This window comes from Sylvia atricapilla, chromosome 1 (assembly GCF_009819655.1).
Source record: "Sylvia atricapilla isolate bSylAtr1 chromosome 1, bSylAtr1.pri, whole genome shotgun sequence".
NCBI lineage: Eukaryota > Metazoa > Chordata > Aves > Passeriformes > Sylviidae > Sylvia > Sylvia atricapilla.
In genome coordinates, this window is record NC_089140.1 from 52,805,787 (window position 1) to 52,823,157 (window position 17,371).

A 17,371-nucleotide genomic window follows, 5' to 3' on the forward strand; every position below is an offset into this window, starting at 1 on the left:
ACAGCAACATGTCATGTGTGAAGCTACTATGAATTTAAGCATGCCTGAAGTGGTAAAAGAGGACTAAAGATGACAGTGTCAGGACCTCCATAACTTCCACTTCAGATCATTCCACTCTTCAGTGCACTGAACAGGACCCCTGCCCCAGCCACCCTGCCTGTACAGGCACATAGCCTTTCCCTGCTTGCTATAAGCACCTGGTACTCTGCCAGGGATACATTTGATATAAACACCTAGTTCCTCCATGCTCTCGTTTACTACCTGGATTCAGCAAAGGATGCAGAAAGGCCACTGGCTATCTAGGCAGCAATATGTGCAGAGTCGTGCTTGACACAGCCCTCCATGGTGATTGTTCCAAGGCAGCACAGCCAGCCCTCCTCACTGACAAGCACCATGTTCCAGAGAAGCACAGCACTGATCCCTACTCATCTGCTGCCCCACATCTCACAACAACCATACAAGAGGCTCTTCCCCTTCTCTCCTACATATGCACTTTTGAAGATCTGTGTGAAATACGCAGGTGGATTTGGGTAGAAAAAACACTGAGAAGTATTTGGGAGCATTGTTGCATAGTTTTTTCCAATCCATTCTGATTTTTGATGCCAAAGCTAATTTTACGTACTTGTGTCTGCAATTCCATTAAGATGATCAGATAACCTGTCTTTCATATGGATGAATCAGGAAATTATAAAGACTGCAAAATTAAATAACATTTAAATATGCAAACAGCTGTGTGCTGGAAAGTAGAGGCATTCCTCCTGGGGTGGAACAATAAAAACACACATACCTACCTGCATATTGAGAGTTATGGGCTGCTGCTCAGGAAATCAATTGGTCAAAAAGAAAATTGTTTGTACCTCCCCTGCTCAATTTGTGCTTTTTAGATAATAAATTATGAGCACTTACCTCTCAAAAAGGGTGTAAATCTATGAATGAAAGGTAATAGGAGTTTGAAACACACCAAGCTGAAAAGTTGATAACAAGATAGAGAAAAAAGCCACCAGGAGCATCGACCTGGATCATTTCTTACTTTAGCCACTGACACATCTGAAATTTGTCATGATGAAAATGCAAGTGACCCTATTTGCCAGTTCCATTCTCTTTTGAAAGATACAGCCAATTTGAAGGCAAATAATTAAACATTTCCAGTAACTCAGTGAAGTTCCAGCAGATGCTCCACACCTTTACTAAAGCAGAACTGTAAAAGCAAGTATTATTAAACTGCACTCAGAAGAGACCTTCATTACAAATGAGTTTTCTTAATATTTAAAGAAAATCTAAACCATTCCTATTTAGAATGAGAGTAGGGAAAATAAAAGGAAGAAAAGGTTATTACTTATAACACAGTGACTATAGTTATGCTGCAGTCAGAGGACCAATTACATCCTGGTTATGCTTTCCAACTCCACTAATTCATATAAATGAAGTGCTCACTACATGACAGGGTAATTGCAGTGTAAATACAATAGACTTTATATAACTGGATACTGAAAAAGCTGTGTTACTGAGGTAGCAATAAGAATTAATTTGGATGTGTCATTAACCTTCGAATTCTTTGAATCAGTGATAATTAGGATATAGAAAAGCATAACCAAAAATGTAATTACACTGAACTAAGGGCTCAACTGTGCAAGTATTAAGAGGCTGCTCATGGGAGTAAGTATACTTGAACATGAACTGAGTATGACCAAATTAGGCTGTAAACACTACTGTGGGTTTATAATGAAACAACGTGGAAGTGAAAAAAAAGAACTAATGACATTTTTCATATGTAAGAAGCATGCTGAGGGTTGCTCCGCTATCAAAAATCGTTCCCTTATATTATGTAGCTAGTGGGGTCAAATTCTGCCAGGAAAGCCCCACTTCCCTCTGAATGTGCGTTAGCTGTAACCACTGAAATGGCTGGTGTATCCCTTCTCTAGAACATTTCAAAGCAAGTATACAGTGAATGCGGACAGGACTGAACATGCAAGTGCTAAGCTACATAGTGTTCCCTATGTACATCAAATCTTTGTTGATTCCCTTCTAAGAGGTACTACTAAACCTCTCTGATCAGCTTCTGTCAGCTATGACAGCTTCCTAACTCCAGACACTGTAATGTTCTTTTGCACACAAATGACAAAATTGCTCCTTGAATGCCTATGGAAAGCCAAGGAACTGTCTGTTCAAATGCTAAAACAACTCTCTAGTCAGTATAATAATTTCTTAGAATTTAAAGGCCCATGTCTTCATGTTAGACCACTTCAAGATGTTAGTCTACACTAGTGGCAATGTATGAGCACAATATATATTATAATATATATGTGGCAATATATGCAGGCAGGATGTGGACAGCACTGTTCCAACAGATGAGAAACCCACATAGGTAACTTTCCTTCCACAGTTTATGGATCAGCTACTTTTTTCAGAATTACTCACCTCAAATGGTTAATCAGGGAATCCACTCTCTCTCAGCAATTGTTTCTTAGCATATATATTTTCTGCTAAGTGCCCTTTTATATTGGAAAGGGACCATATGCTGGCAAAGAGAACTTTGTATTTGACTCCTTCCTTCCAGCTGAGTGAATATTTCCAGTCATTTCCCCCTCTCATTTTGGCTTCATTTATTTTCATTCCTGAATGACTTACCTTTGCAGGTAAGAGGAGGAGACACATACAGAACATTGGTGGTACTAAAAATGCTGCTCCTTGCCCTTTTATTGGAAGGTAGCTGCAGCCGGGGGAGCTCTGGCTACTTCTCAGTTCAAGGTAAGGAAAGGGGATTCTCTTAATCACTTTTGACAAATACTCAGTCACTTAAGCATACCCAATGCTTCCAGAGAAGTGCTGCTTCCCTCCCTGGAAACGCTGAGCCTTTCAAGGTACGCCACTTACATTTGTTAAAGATGTACCTGGCTGGCATTCTTTGCTGTGATTAATTGCAGCAGCCTCATGTTGTGTGTTCCATAAACTTTCCATTGCTGAACAGTGCTGAAGCCACTAGAAGATTCTGTTCCCTCTTTATTTGCTGTGTGTTGAAGCGTAATTATACCTGCACCCTCTAAATCAGATTGTTACATTTGTTCCATAGCAATGTGCTAGAAACATGGACAGTTTTAAAACTCACTTATCACAGAATCAGACATAAAGTGAAAAAGAAGACACAGGTGAGATTTTAAAATCCAGCTTTCCGATAGAATGAGAGATATGACTGCTTGTACATGTATGCTCTCATAAAGTCCTGTCCTGCAGCACATGCACAGAAATGAAGCAGAATTGTTCATTATCAAACACTCCTCAGCAGCCCACGCTCTGACGTGACAGCAAGTAATGCAAATATTTACAGCAGGAAGTTCTCAGGAATGATCAGTCACCACCAAATAGCAGCAGCTTATCAAGCAGTAATTCCTGCTGTGGGAAACCCAGCTGAGGCAGCACTTTCACACAAACACAACAGAGAGAAGGTCTCTTTCAATAATCAGCTCAAATTTACACAGCTTTTCCCACAATGCTAAGTGTATCTAACAAGTCCCACCACAATCTGTGAGACAGAAACAGTGGCATGAAAGCTCCAGAGGTTCAATCAGCTGAGGTTCTATGTATCTAATATGCAGTGAGTGAATGCTCCCAGTTTATTGAAGACATTTGTCCTGAGGCTAAAGCATTGATTATCCACTTACTGCCTTTTAATTGTGATGTATGCAATTTATCCTTTTAGACTATAAAATCTTAGGGAAAAAGGTTCTTCTTTCTTCTGCATGCTGTTCTCCTGCCAGTTTTATTCTTACTGCAAGAAAACCTTGTTCAGGTTAAATCATTTTTATATTAACAAGACAACACTTCCGTATTGCTAGAACTAATTGCTATAGCCTGTATTTCTTTCCAAAACAATGTCTGATGTAAAGTTGAATCAGTGGTGACAATATTATGAATAAATGAAGAGTAACAAATGCAGGAGCATTCCAGATGTTGTGAAAATGTTCTTTTCTACTGAGAAAACTGTTTGCTCATCCATACCATGGCAATGTTTATGCTTTAGTAGTATAAATCCCTGTGCACAAGCAACCCTGCTTTCCAGTAGTCCAGAAAAAAGGAGCCAGCCAGGATGTTCCTTTTCTTTTTTTCCAGAATTGCAGGTGCTATTTTTTACTGCCATCACCCCCAGGCCTATCTGCTGCCCCAAATTCACATTTAAGCTTCTGCCATGTATAAACTGGACAAAGTGCACAGCCCTTAATTCCCAGATATTCAAGTTTGAGGATTCACAGGCAATAAAATGTGACAGGACTTTTCACCAACAAATGAACTGCAGGGCATTCTAATCAGCAGGCAAGGCAGCTCTAATAACTGGGTTACAGCATAAGGAGTAGACTCAAATGGAGCAGAACATTCATAAGACAAGAAATGTGAGATGCTACTCAGCCTAAAGCACCACTGGTGCTATACAAAGACATCCAACTTACACAGCAGCTTTTTTCCCCTTTGGAAGTGGGATTCCTTTCAACTGCCAGTTAAAGACCATCTCAGCAGTGCATGAACAAGAATAGCAACTGCTTACAGCTCCCAGCATGACTACTTACAGCTTCTTTTCCCTTTTCAATTGGAGCAAACTGCAGTCAGACAGACAAGGGGACGGGGTTTTTTCTTCTTGTTTTAAGTTGTGGTGTTAGGCTACTGCTGGTTATCAGTGTTTTCAGACTCATTGACAGGACACACACCAAGCAGCCAGTATGTCAGCTGCTGCCCCTGATGCAGAAGCTGCCTCTCCTGATGCAGAAGCTGCCACATGCTTAGAGGCTTGGATAGAACCCACTTGGGTGGTTCTGGCATTAGCTGCAGATTAGTTAGTGCTAGCAGTAAAAACACTGTCCCCAGAAGGTGACCTGTCCCCAAATGCTGCTTCTCAAAGGACACCTGCTCTGGATTTTTTCCTAAGGTGTGCCAAACAAAAAGGTTTGCTTATGTCAAAAACACAAAGCCTCCTTCCCTCTATCCCCCTACTTACAGCCTAAGAGTCAGTGAATTTATGACACTGCCACTACAATAGCAAAACTCTCTTTGGTTTCAAAAAAAACCAGCTTTGACACCCACAGTAGGATCCCTAATGATATTATCTCCATGAAAAGCTATTTTTTCTAACACACTTAGGTCCATCAGCCATTGCTGAAACTCCTACTGGCTGCAATAGAAGGTAAATTTCTAAGCACAGACACAGGATAGCTTCTGTGGGATGTGCAGAAAGCTGTTCCAGGATCTGAAGAAAGCTTCCTCTGGGCAGCAGAGGCCCTCTCTGCACCAAGGCCACAGCAGTCAAAAAACCACAGCTTTTGTTGGTACTGTAAGAAATACCATGCCTGGCACCCTGGGGCAGTGCTCTGAACCACTGGAGAAATGAAAACAACAGAGGAATTTGATGCCTCCCCTTCCATCAAGAAGGGCCCTGTGTGTGAAGTCTCACTCTGGTAAGAAGTGTCAGGGACCTCAGGTGAGCTACAGGCATGGTGCTAGACTGTCACCGCCCCTAACTGATTGCACAAAATAGTGAAATCACAGTCTAAGGTGAGTGTTTGCAGTTCTAGAGATAATGTCTGCACTTTGCATGGCAACATCCAACCCCCAGCAGCAGCTAGTGCAGAGACCCTCCAGAACAAAGAAAAGAGTAAGGCTGGGCAGATTACTTGTTATCCCCTTCCCCACGTGTGCAGTGGGAATAACACCACTTGCCAATGGTACAGGATGCAATAAAACCTTGAAATATTTCAGCAATAAAGGTCGGACGTGTACTACAGAGAGACCCATGGAGAAAGCCATCTGACGGTGTCAGCTGGGACTGGAATCTGGAGTATCACACTTAGCTGAAAGCCATCACACAAGCAAGAGTCAGCCCAGTATTTTCTCTGAACTCTGAAGGAGTTTTCAAATCTATAGCACCATTTCCTCCTCTTTGCACTCATACAGAGGCAAGTTCATACTCATCCAAGTTCATACTGCATAACATTTGCTGCCATTCCATTGCTTCTGTTGTCTTCACTTAATATTTGCCTTACAATGCACCAAGTAAGTCATGGAGCAAAACAAAGAAGAAAACAACAGTCAAAAAGAAGCTGCATTTACAACACTGCTGGCTTCTCTGGTCTGCAAAAAACCCACACAGGCTATTTTGAAACCCAGAAAGGCAGGAAAAATTAGAAGATTACAGAAAAAAGAATGCTATTTCCAAGGACACTGCTTGTGTCCTCAAACAGAAAACCATTATCTGATACCACTTTTAATCATATTTTGGTTTTTAGTTGTGTACAGTATACTCAACTAAAGGTGATAATAGGCAGTCCTCACCCAATTTTTATGAAGACCGTGAGTACTGCATGAAGAGGATTTTCTTTTAAACACAAGTCCTGCCTTGGCTGAAAGTGAATGGCTGTTTTATTTCCCTATAAATATGTGTGTAAAGGTCTCAGCTAAAGAACTTGGAGAGATTACCTATTTGCATATTAAAAAGGCACAGGTCCTCAGTCATTCTTCTATTAATTTAATACATACTGCTGATACTTAATAATGAAAGAGTAACCCTTCCATACTAGACCTGAAAAATTTATGCAATTGGCTCCAACTGCATGGAAGGGAATAATGCAAAAACAAATTCAGCCTACTGGTAGCTATCATCTTGGGTAGCTGGCTTACTTTTCAGAGAAGACAAGGACTAAATCAACGACAGACATTATACCACCAAATTACAACAACTGGGAAATCAGCAACAAGTCCTGGGGTAACAAGATGTGACTCACTACAGGCTGAAAAGAACTTTTCAGCATCCCTTACAGTGAAGATATCCTAAGGACACATCCTAATCCTCTTCTCAAGACAGCTGAAGGAACCTCTTCAGGCTCTAAAACTGATGAATGGCTTCACCATAAGCACGTCAAAAAGGTGCAATGAGACGTGAATGCCTTTTAGTCCTAAAGGATGTGCCAGCAACCCCTATCCAGCATCTAGTTTGCAGCTATACTATGCATTAAATGAAGGCAAAGAGAAACCACAAAAAGGCTCAAGGGTGAAAAAATGAATCCTTTCTGGCTCTGGTGGAATCAGATACAGCCAACACACAGCATGGGAGACTTTTCAGTCTTTCTAGAAATATTAAGTTTGGACTAGGAAATAAACCAATCAAAAACCCACACCAAAGAAGTGCAAAAAAACCCATAAATTGAGCTTCAGTGATGTCGACTGAAACCTACATATACCCACAGGTAAGACAGTTCTTTCCTGTTCTTTTCTGAACCCATCTTCCAGACTAAACAATGTCTGAACTAGTATTTTTTAATGCTAGTTGGAATACAACTCCTCAGCTCATGCAGGTCTCAGCCAAGCCTGGCAGGCAGTGAAACACTGTCAGTAAGACAGGCAAGCTTTGGAGGTCATCAAGTCTCTTTGTGGGCTTCTAAAAGATGTTTCAGGGTGATAAAATTCCCCAATACCAGACAAGATATATAGCTTTTTAGAGCTATCTACGCCACAGAGCTTTGCTAGGCTCTAGCAAATCAAAATTGCTCTTAATGAAGCCTAAATCTGTCAAAAATGATGTTCAGTTCTTTGACAGATCAGGTCCAAAGTGCCCATTTCTTACCACTGATGGGGACATGTCACAGTGTTCTTGTTCCTGGAACTCAGAGGCACTGCTGTGAAAATGCTCATTTTGAAAAAAAGCACTTTAAAAAAGGAAAATCTTTTCCCTTTCTGGACACTCACAGTATTTACTGTCCAAGGATCCCAAATTCTGTAGTGGTATCACCCAAATCTCAGAGCACCCGGAGGAGAGAAGACAACTTTACAGAACAGGATACAGCTAGGATGTGGGACTAGCCCCAAATCAGAGAGGTTATCAGCGACAGATTCAGAGCTGAATCTACATTCCCTTGGCATAGAGATCCACATCTTCATAGACAGATTACCCATTTCTCTGTATCACAATAAAATGAAGAACAAATATGTTCAATTTTGATATAAAGGTATATAAAGCAGGCAGGGAATGCAAGGCATAGCACAATGACAACAGAACATACATAAAAAAAAGCATAACTTACAGGAGCAGCATTATTTTTCACTGTCACACTTGGAGTCGTGGCTCGTAGTGCCCCACTCACGCCATGGTAGTACTTGAAGCAGATCTTTGTTTCAGCTGAAAAGAAAAACCCCAAAAGGGATATTTAGGATTAGAAAAACTGCCAGGCGTAATCTGCATGATCAGCTGCAGCTCACAGGCACAAGGTTGGCAAGCAGTTATGTTGCAAATGGTTCATTCTGGCTGGATGGCACAACAGGATACCTCCAGCCTCTGATTTTCCCCTTTGCCAGGGTGAAATTTAGAGTTTGGTTCATGGATTTAAAACAGTTAAAATCTAAACCTCTTCTGAGCAGAAGTTAACACAAACAGACCTTAGAGCACCTATTTACCATCCTTTAGGAAGGAAAAAAGTAGGGACATATAAATCTTTCTGTTCAGACATACCAAGCACTAATGTGCAGAGAAATTGAGGAACTTCCTTAGGACAAGATTGCGTAGCTGCTCATTGACAGGTTTCACTGTGCCAATTTGTTCTGGTCTTGGTCAGGGTAAAGACGTAGATCTCCACAGATTAATTGCTCTGCCAGTTACTACATTAAAGCATTTTCAGGAATAGCAGAGTACCACCAGACCCTCCTGCCTTAGTGTATTTCCACTGACTTCTAAAGATTTAAATCAGATGAGGAACACAGGAAAGGTCATGATTTTTGACACACAGAGCTGCTTTTTGCCACATGCATTGACACTGAGGGAAACTCATCTCAAAAACTGTATTGAGGCACAGAAGTGAAAACAGCTTCTTGTTAATCAGCCCCTCACAACTCACTTTCTTGTCTGCTACAAGAAGGAAAGGCAGTTCCAGTGAGCTTCTGTGTTGGTCTGTAACTAGAAACATGCAAAGTGCTGCTATTTGCCTACCTGCCTGGAAACGGTGACCTGCTGGAGCTCATCCTGGCCTGCCTGCTGGCATGCAAGAATTTCCTTCCACAGTAAACTAGATGTGAACTGGCCTGGAATGTGCCTACATACAGTCAGGACCCAGCAATTATTCAGTGTTACATATGTAACAGGTGTGTTTGTGGGATCTGAAAAATGCCTATTTAAATAAAAGCAGCTTTCACATCTTCTAGTTTTAACAGGATAATGTCATGGAAATGTTCATCTGTTCCAAGATTTTCCTTAAGGCCTTGTTTTGCAGCTGCTGCTGTAGCTCAGGGAAAACACCAGCCTTTGCTGGCAGAGCCACAAAAACACTCATTGTAACTACAGTGCCTACGTAGGCAAACAATTAAAAAATGCCATTTACCTGTTTTAACATACAAATTGCATTGCAGTTTTAATACCAGCAACAAAATTACTCAAATCACTGCAGCTATGACAGAAAATGTTAAGAGCTGAGACTGCGACCACAGGTTATGGTGCTGTGATCTGCTCTTTGTAGATCCAAGAAACAACTGCGTCGCCCTTCAGGTGGAAGAGAAACCTGGGACATGAAAAGTGGTGGAGACCCTCAAAACTGCAGGCCTGAATTGCCTACCCTGATACCTACACAGGAACATAGGTGGAAAGAGAAATCCTGATATTTCTTGAAAGACAAAATAATTTTACAAGTGTAAAGCCTTCCCAACTTTAACATGTCACTTGGGAAATGAAAAGCAAAGAGGTGATGTTCCCAAGTAGTTCAAGTACTACTTGCTTTCAGGTGGCTTCCCAGTCCACTAACCTGAGGGATGCTGTAGAAATGTGCAGTCCAGCAATGAGAAGCACAGTGCCAGTGCACTTATTCTGTCCCCATATTTTCCACCCCCACAGCCTGCCCTTCACCAAATGACCAGGTGCATATTTCTGCTCATACAGTGAAAATACAGCCTCTCTCACTATATCCATATTGTGTATGTACATGTGTCCCATTTACTTCACAGCTTTCCACAAGAATTGGAACAGAACACAGAGTCCTTCAGCACCTCCACGAGGGGCTGTGGGGCCCACCCTGGGGTGGAATTCATAACTATACCCCAACTTCAAGATGACTTGAGGTGTCAATGCAGCTGAGCAAGCGACCCTGTTGTTGCACCTGGGAGCAGCAGTTGTTTCCTTCTGGCAGCAAAAAAAGCTGGATGAGCCTGTGGGACTGAAAAACTGCAAGTCCAGATTGTATTTTCACGTTGTAATTTTCTCTACAGGAGTTTTAACAGCTCAGCAGCTAATTCATTTACTTGCTGAGAGGACAGCAAAAGCTGAGGATATCACAATAGCTAAAACATGCAGCTCTCACCAATTATTCAAATCTTAATTTTCTTCTCCCCTGGAGATTTTTAGCTACAGTTTGCATGGAACATTGAGAGCTAGAATAAAGAGACGCCTTAAAAAATGATTAACTTTTGTAGTTAATAAAATATAACTTCAGGTATTAGCTTGTATGACAATGTTCAGACCCCACAGCAAGAAATCTTGTAGGTTGGCAAGTAGGAAATCAGTTACCATGTGCATCAGGAAAAATTTAAAAGAATCCATTTAATTAAACTAAAAGTATTAGAGAGAACAGAAGGAGAGAACACATCCATATGTAGGTAATCTGGATATTAGTACCACTTTCAAAGACAAAGGATAACTAAGATGACTGAATATGTATTTGGAAAAGAACCATGTGGTTATTACAGGTTCCTCTCAGTTTCACATTACTAATTTAATTTGCAACCAAACTGCCAACATACAGGTGCAAACTGCAAGAAAGCAACTCAAGAGAGATGCAAGTGTCACACCCAATCCAAAACAGTGGCACAGCTGGAGCCATTCATCAAGAAGTGGTAAAGGTGGTGATTAGGTGATGAAATGTCAAAGGTTTCATTCAGAGAATATGTTTTATGGAGGCCTTCATAGGTTGAGAAATTGCTCTAGAAGCATTAGGGGAATAACATTTTCCTTTTTCTAGATTCCTCCCTCCCCCTTCTGCTCATATTTTTTTTTAGATTGAAAATATTATGCAAATGACTATTTTCAATGGAGAGATGCAACTTTAGCAAGCATAAAGGTTGCAAAATTATATACAATTTCTTTATGTGTAAAAATGCCATTAGGATTCTAGCTGGCCATTTCTGGTCATGGACCATTCTTTCCAAATAACATTGCTGGTGCCATGCTTTTCACTGCAATAGAGTTCTAACATTTTAATCTATCTGAAGATTGCTCTTGCATTCCTGGATCACCTCTGAGACATTTCCAAAACAGATGCAGAAACCTCTGGGCTTGGTACCACTGTCTCTGCAGATGAACAGAAAGCACTGGAAATATTGGTAAGGCAGTGATATAAATTAACCTGAATATTATCCAGCTGGCATTTGTAAATAATATGTAATTATGAAGACTGTTTGGATTGTAGTCTTGTAGATTAGCTTGTTCTGAAATAAAGGAGAGCATTTAACTCTGTCCTGCTGCCCTAGCTACATGGCAGAGGGCATAGGTCAGGAGCAGGTGTTGTCCAGTTAATCCCCAGTTATAAATAAATGTCTGCCATTGTTATTTTCATCTCTAATTATTTAGAGACCACTGGACCAAGTAATGAAGGTACGATATTAAAGTCAGGAACTAATGAGGTTAAGTTCTTCTTTTAATTAGCAATAATGTGAATGAAACAGGTAAATCTTCCAAGAGATGAGATGCCTAAAGATGCTCAGAAATTGTCCTGCCCAGGGCAACTACCAAACTACTCAGCAACTCACATGGATAAAAAACAAAACAGCACTGTTTTGTTTACACCAGCCTTGCTATCTCCATTTGTGCCACTTTTGGCTGGAGTAATTTTTTTCACAGTTGCTGGTATGGGACTATGTTTTGGATTTATGCTGAACACAGTGTTTATAATATAAAGATGTTTTTGTTGTTGCTGAGCAGGACTTTTCTGCTTTTTCTCCTGCCATACTGAGGATTAGACTGGGTGTGCATAGAAAAGAGGGAAGAGACATATGTGAGACTGGTGACCCAAACAGACCAAAGGGATATTCCAGACCATATGACATCATACTCAGTATATAAAGTGGGCAGAAGAAGGAAGAAAGGGGGGATGTTTAGAGTGATGGTGCTTGTCTTCCCAAGCAGTCACTGCATGTGATGGGGCCCTGCTCTTCTGGAGATGGCTGAACACCTGCCTGCCCACGGGAAGTGGTGATAAAATTCCTTGTTTTGCTTTGTTTGTGTGCACGGCTTTTACTTTCCCTACTAAACTGTCCTCAGCCCACGAGTTTCCTGGCTTTTACCCTCCCAGTTCTCTTCCTGATCCCACTGGTGAGGGAGAGAACAAGCGGCTCTGTGGGACTTGGCTGCTGGCTGGGGTTGAACCATGACACCATCACAGCCTGACTGTGTTACAGCTGTCTGCTGCATTGGTATGCAGAATAAGAAAATCCCCAGTTGTATGCTCAGACTCACCACTGTAACTATTGCAGATGCACAAAAAATACAGCTGCCCCAAAGGAAGGCCCTCAAGGCACAGCAAGGCAAGATAATCAGAACCAGGCAACAGGAGGGCTGATTCTGTTTTCCTCCTTGCACCAAGTACCTGTGTGGGCCACACAGGTTATGAGTAAGGGAGGGGAACTGAGATGTACTTCATCCCTGGACACCACAGAGACCACTCCCTATTCAGAGGAAAGCACTGAGAAAAAAGTAGTTTCTCTTTTTCTCTCTGGCAAAGCCAGAGAAACTCTGCCATGGGGCCTCATCCCTCTCACAAGAAAATAAAAAGTTAATATCACAAAAATGCTTTCACTATCAAAGCCCTGAGTTATCTCAGCTACTAAATCAGTTTTGCAAATTACCTGGAACATTAATTTACCAGCTGAACATTACTCAGGCAATAGTTTACACTGCCTCTGCAACCACCCAGCCCCTGAAAACACTCGATTCCTTATGAAACTGAAGTGAGAGGAGGTAAAAGTTAGGAGGGTCTGCTGATGAATTGCAGCTGGAGGTATTGAAGGTTGAAAGTCTCCAAGAAGTCTCCTAGTTCCCACCATCCAGCCACTTTTCTGTCAGTGTTATTTGTCTTGTTGGTTTATTTGATACCCTTTTCCTTTAAAATACTTCCATTCCTACTTATCTTCCTTATTCTTTCAGAGCTGTCAAAACTCTCCTAAATGTCTGCTCAAAAGTTCACTTGATCTTATAATTAATTCTCTGTTCCTTGCTTACTAAGATCAACTTGATCTCAGAGGCTTAGTTTTCACTTAAAGGTGGATTTATTTTTTCAAATATAAAAAAAAGTTCTGCCAAGGTTACGCAGTTTCTCTTCTTGGGCTAAAAACCCCCCAGAACACCCAAACGAGTATTTCAAGGAAGACTATATTCTTTGGGGGTGGCAGGAAGCATCTGCTGGTATTTGCTAGGAGTATGAGATGCATCTGGGGCACTTCAACAAGCTTGTTGTGATTTACTCCCATGACACCTTTAGTTTTAGTTAAATAGCTGAGATGACTAGGCATTAGGTAGGCATTTCTTACAGCTGTAAAAACATCTCAGGGAAGTAATGCCAGTCTTAAAAAATGAGTCATTTTTGAACAATTCAATCTATTACTAAAAGAGCTGTTGTTGCTCTTTTGGGCAAACATTGTGCATAAAAAATGAAGGGTGTCAAAACCAGTAATGAAAAGGTAGCTGTCTCTGGTAAGTGGTTGGGAACCAAGTGAACCAAATCTGACAGGAAAGTAATTAAGTTATGAGTCATAAAGTTTTCCCTAGAGAGGAGCAAGAAGTGAAATAAACAAATACATGATGTGATGCTGTGGGACCATCCTGAATTAAAGTAGCCACGATGATCTCTAGAAGTGGAGACAGCTTGTGTTAAAGTGAAAACTATGAGTCAGTAGAGGGGGAGAACTGTTTGAATACAATGGGGAAACTGGAAGAGGCATATGAAAAAAATAGGACAAGGAATTACAACGGGAAGCCAGAATAGAGAGAGATTAAAGGCAGTTTATATGCAGAACTAAGTGACTAAGCAATGCCCTTGAGGGGAGGAGAGGATTGAGATTATAACAAAATCACTGCACAGAATGGGACAGGGGAGAAAGCAGAGACTACAATTTAAGGACTTAAACAGACTGAGCAAGACTTAAAGAGACTGAAAGGAAAGAAAGCAGGGAAAAGGAAACAAAGCAAGGAAATGCAGACAGGGAAAGAGTTAGAAAAGCAAAGTTGAAGAAGACAGGAGGAGTCACTGAGACCTTCAGGCAGCATGGAGAGGCACAATGTATTAACTGTACCAGCAGCTTCCTGTGAAACCTGGCGTGCACATCATGTCCACCTCTCATGCTGCTCTCCCCTCTCTACCTGCTGCTGCCTCCAGTGCCCATCTCCATTTTATGAATATCATTGGAAGTGTAGAGAGCAGGTAAATTGTGCAACACAAAGAGGTGAAACCCAGTGTTCCTGCATCAGCACTGCATCAGCATAAGCCTTTCCCTAAGCATCAATAGTTTTTAGATAGATTTAGGGAGTTTCTCACAATATTGTACCTGCCCTGTCAGCAAAGAATTAATACTCATAACAAAGATAAAAGGTAAAGTTATTACTGTCAGATCTAATTTGTCCTTACAACGTTGATACATGGTACTGTTTATTTCCATCATGTAGGCCTGCAGCTGCTCCATGCAAACAATGGCTTTTATTTCTGCTGCTCTATAAGAAAAACTACCTGTTCCAGGCATTGGCTGTCTCCAAGATGCAATGGTGACACTACAGCCATCAAGCTGGTTTGCTACTCAGCTGCCTATGAACCATGTATTTCCTTAAGCTGTAGACTCCATCTGCTCACAGCATTTGTTTAGTATCACAACTGCCTGTGGCCTTCCAAAAGCACTTCAGTTTTTAGACAACTAACAGTTTAGTAACCAAACAAGGTCTAAACAGATGTGTTTCTTTAATCCCTGTGGCAGAATTTCTTCCAATTTTCTGATGACTTTTTCCTTGCTCTGCTCTAAAATGTGCACAAACATTTAACAGGCTTCTTTGGAGAAACTGCAAGGCTTGAGATTTTATAGTGTCACCTTTTAGATAACTATAATGTTTCCCAGAAAGAAGTATCTAGAGCCAGAATTAAGGCTGACCAGTACATATCAGCAATTCGAGGCACAAATATTTGCAAGGAAAATCTAATAGCTCAAAAACAAGCAGTAGAACACTCAGAAAAAATTTAATCACGTTTTAACTTAAGCCAAAAATCCACACTTGTCAAGATACAGAAATGCACAGTTAAAACTTTCAAATAACCTTAACTCTGCACCAATAATATATTTCAGTATTCGTAATGGTAACTGATATTTGAAGAACAGATAAGATGATCTTAGTATTTTCTTTTATCTTCAGAAGTTGTTGCACAGACTGCTCCTTCCCAAGGGTTGCACACTGAAGGCTGGAGCTATCTCCTTTATAACAGGAGAGCTGATTATTATCATTTATTAGATCATTGATTCTTTGTTCCGTTGATCTGCACATACTCTCCTCTATTGACTTTCACTTTTATTTCCTTTGCTTGGTAATTTGATTCAGCAGCTACCTGCCATGATAAGAGTAGTAGGGGAAATTACTACACTATTAACAAATGTGTAGTCACAAATCTTCATATTCAGTGGTCCAATCTTCTCTGTCCTAACTTTACCTTTTTGAGCCCTCAGTGTTGCAAGCTCCATACTATACTGATTTTGAGTTTAGCTTTGCACAATCCACCTCTATTACTATGCTGTTCATAGGAAGTGACATGTACCTGCTTACCCATGACTGCACTGGTAAGATTTTAGGTGTGGACTCCTGAGCCCAAGACAAAATCACATCAGGATTGCCTTATGAAAATAAAGGCATCTAGGAGTTTCTACTGCAGGACAGACCAACGAAGTGGCTCTGTAAACAACTGTTCAGGGAAAACATACAAATCTAATTTCAACAGGATGCTGCTTATGAACTGCCCTCATAAAAGCTGTCCTATTGGCAAGACTCATTACTAAAGAATGCTAGCAGCTGGAATGAATGTGTGCTTATAGTTTCAGCACTTTTATGTATTTCTCCATACAGGCAGTACATCCAGCAATGCTGATTACAAAAGTTGTTTGACATTTTTCATTATAAACCTTGTTTGCAGATGCTTCTACATTTTCAAATATACATACATTTGGAATAAAATTTCGCGTGCTGGATGTCTGCCTCGTATCTTCAGAAAGGCATAGCAAGAAAATTTCACCCAAAAATTTGTATCTGAGGATAAGGAAAAAACATGGTGTTTTTACCCATGAAAATTTTCTGAAGACCTTTTTTTTTTACCCCTCAAGTTAATATGTGCTTAATTTAGTGACTTCCATATCTCTTGGTGTTCCTGTAAAAGTACATTAAAATTCATCTAACTTATAAGCCTCTCTAAAAAATTCAGTTTGATATGCTCATTTGAGATATCTTTGATTTTACCATCTAAATGCCCAGGAAATTCTAGCTGTGCTGAGCATGTTCCAAACTGGCAGTAAGACAGGCTTTTTCTGCAATACAGATCTAAGTTTCCCCTGGCTGTGCCCCATCTGGAAGCAGGAGGACTGCATCTCTGGGTATCTCCCCAGTATCCAAGTAGCATGAGAGAGGAGAATATGAATCCACTCTCAATTTACCCCCCTTGAAGGAAGAATACCACTTGAGGGTATTACAAGCATAGGGTGGGAAACAGGAGCGAGAACAAAAGCAGGTAAAATGGTAAAGAAAAAATAACTGTGATTTGTGGTGCTCATAGGCCTGAGTAGAGAAGATCTGAGGGGAGTAGGTAGCAGACCACTGTTTCAGTCTTGCTAGAACAAATGACCACTGCCAGCTGCCTTCATGGTGGGAACACAATGCGTGCACAGGGGCTCTTGTACTCAAGCTCCCAACTAAGCAACTACAGGGGGACAGCATCTAAGGTCAGTCTGCTGGCTAAAATTCTCTTCAGACAGGCAGAAGTTGGAATGCATTAAAATCTGCAGCCATCCAGCATCCTTCCTGCTAGTCCAGTTCATCATGGACAAGGGTCTGTACCATCAAGTGCCCAGTAAATCTGGCATTTAGATTGACAGCAGGAGCTGAGGCAGGTCAAGTGAGGCAGAGTAGATCAAGTCAAGGCTTCTACAGATAGCTGTCACAGGAAAGGTCAGTGGAAGGATGCCAGTGCCCACACAGCAGTTAAAGATGCTAAATGTCTGTAATAAAAAGTTGTCTTAGCCCTTTTGTAGCTGGGAAGAGAACCTGCAGTTTGTGGTGGCACATGTTCTGCAACTATTACCCCAGTTCTTAAATTTTACTGGGTCATGAGAGTAGTGAACTTGA

At 41.0% G+C, this 17,371-nt stretch overlaps 1 protein-coding gene across 2 annotated transcripts in view; it reads right to left on the minus strand.

Moving 5' to 3' along the window:
- Positions 1 to 17,371, minus strand: part of HECW1 (HECT, C2 and WW domain containing E3 ubiquitin protein ligase 1) — a 258,375-nt gene that overhangs the window by 111,725 nt on the left and 129,279 nt on the right. For both annotated transcript variants that reach the window (XM_066322766.1, XM_066322776.1), the window contains exon 4: positions 8,061 to 8,155. In XM_066322766.1, the coding sequence (XP_066178863.1) occupies positions 8,061 to 8,155 (95 nt within the window). The remainder of the gene's footprint in view (positions 1 to 8,060; positions 8,156 to 17,371) is intronic.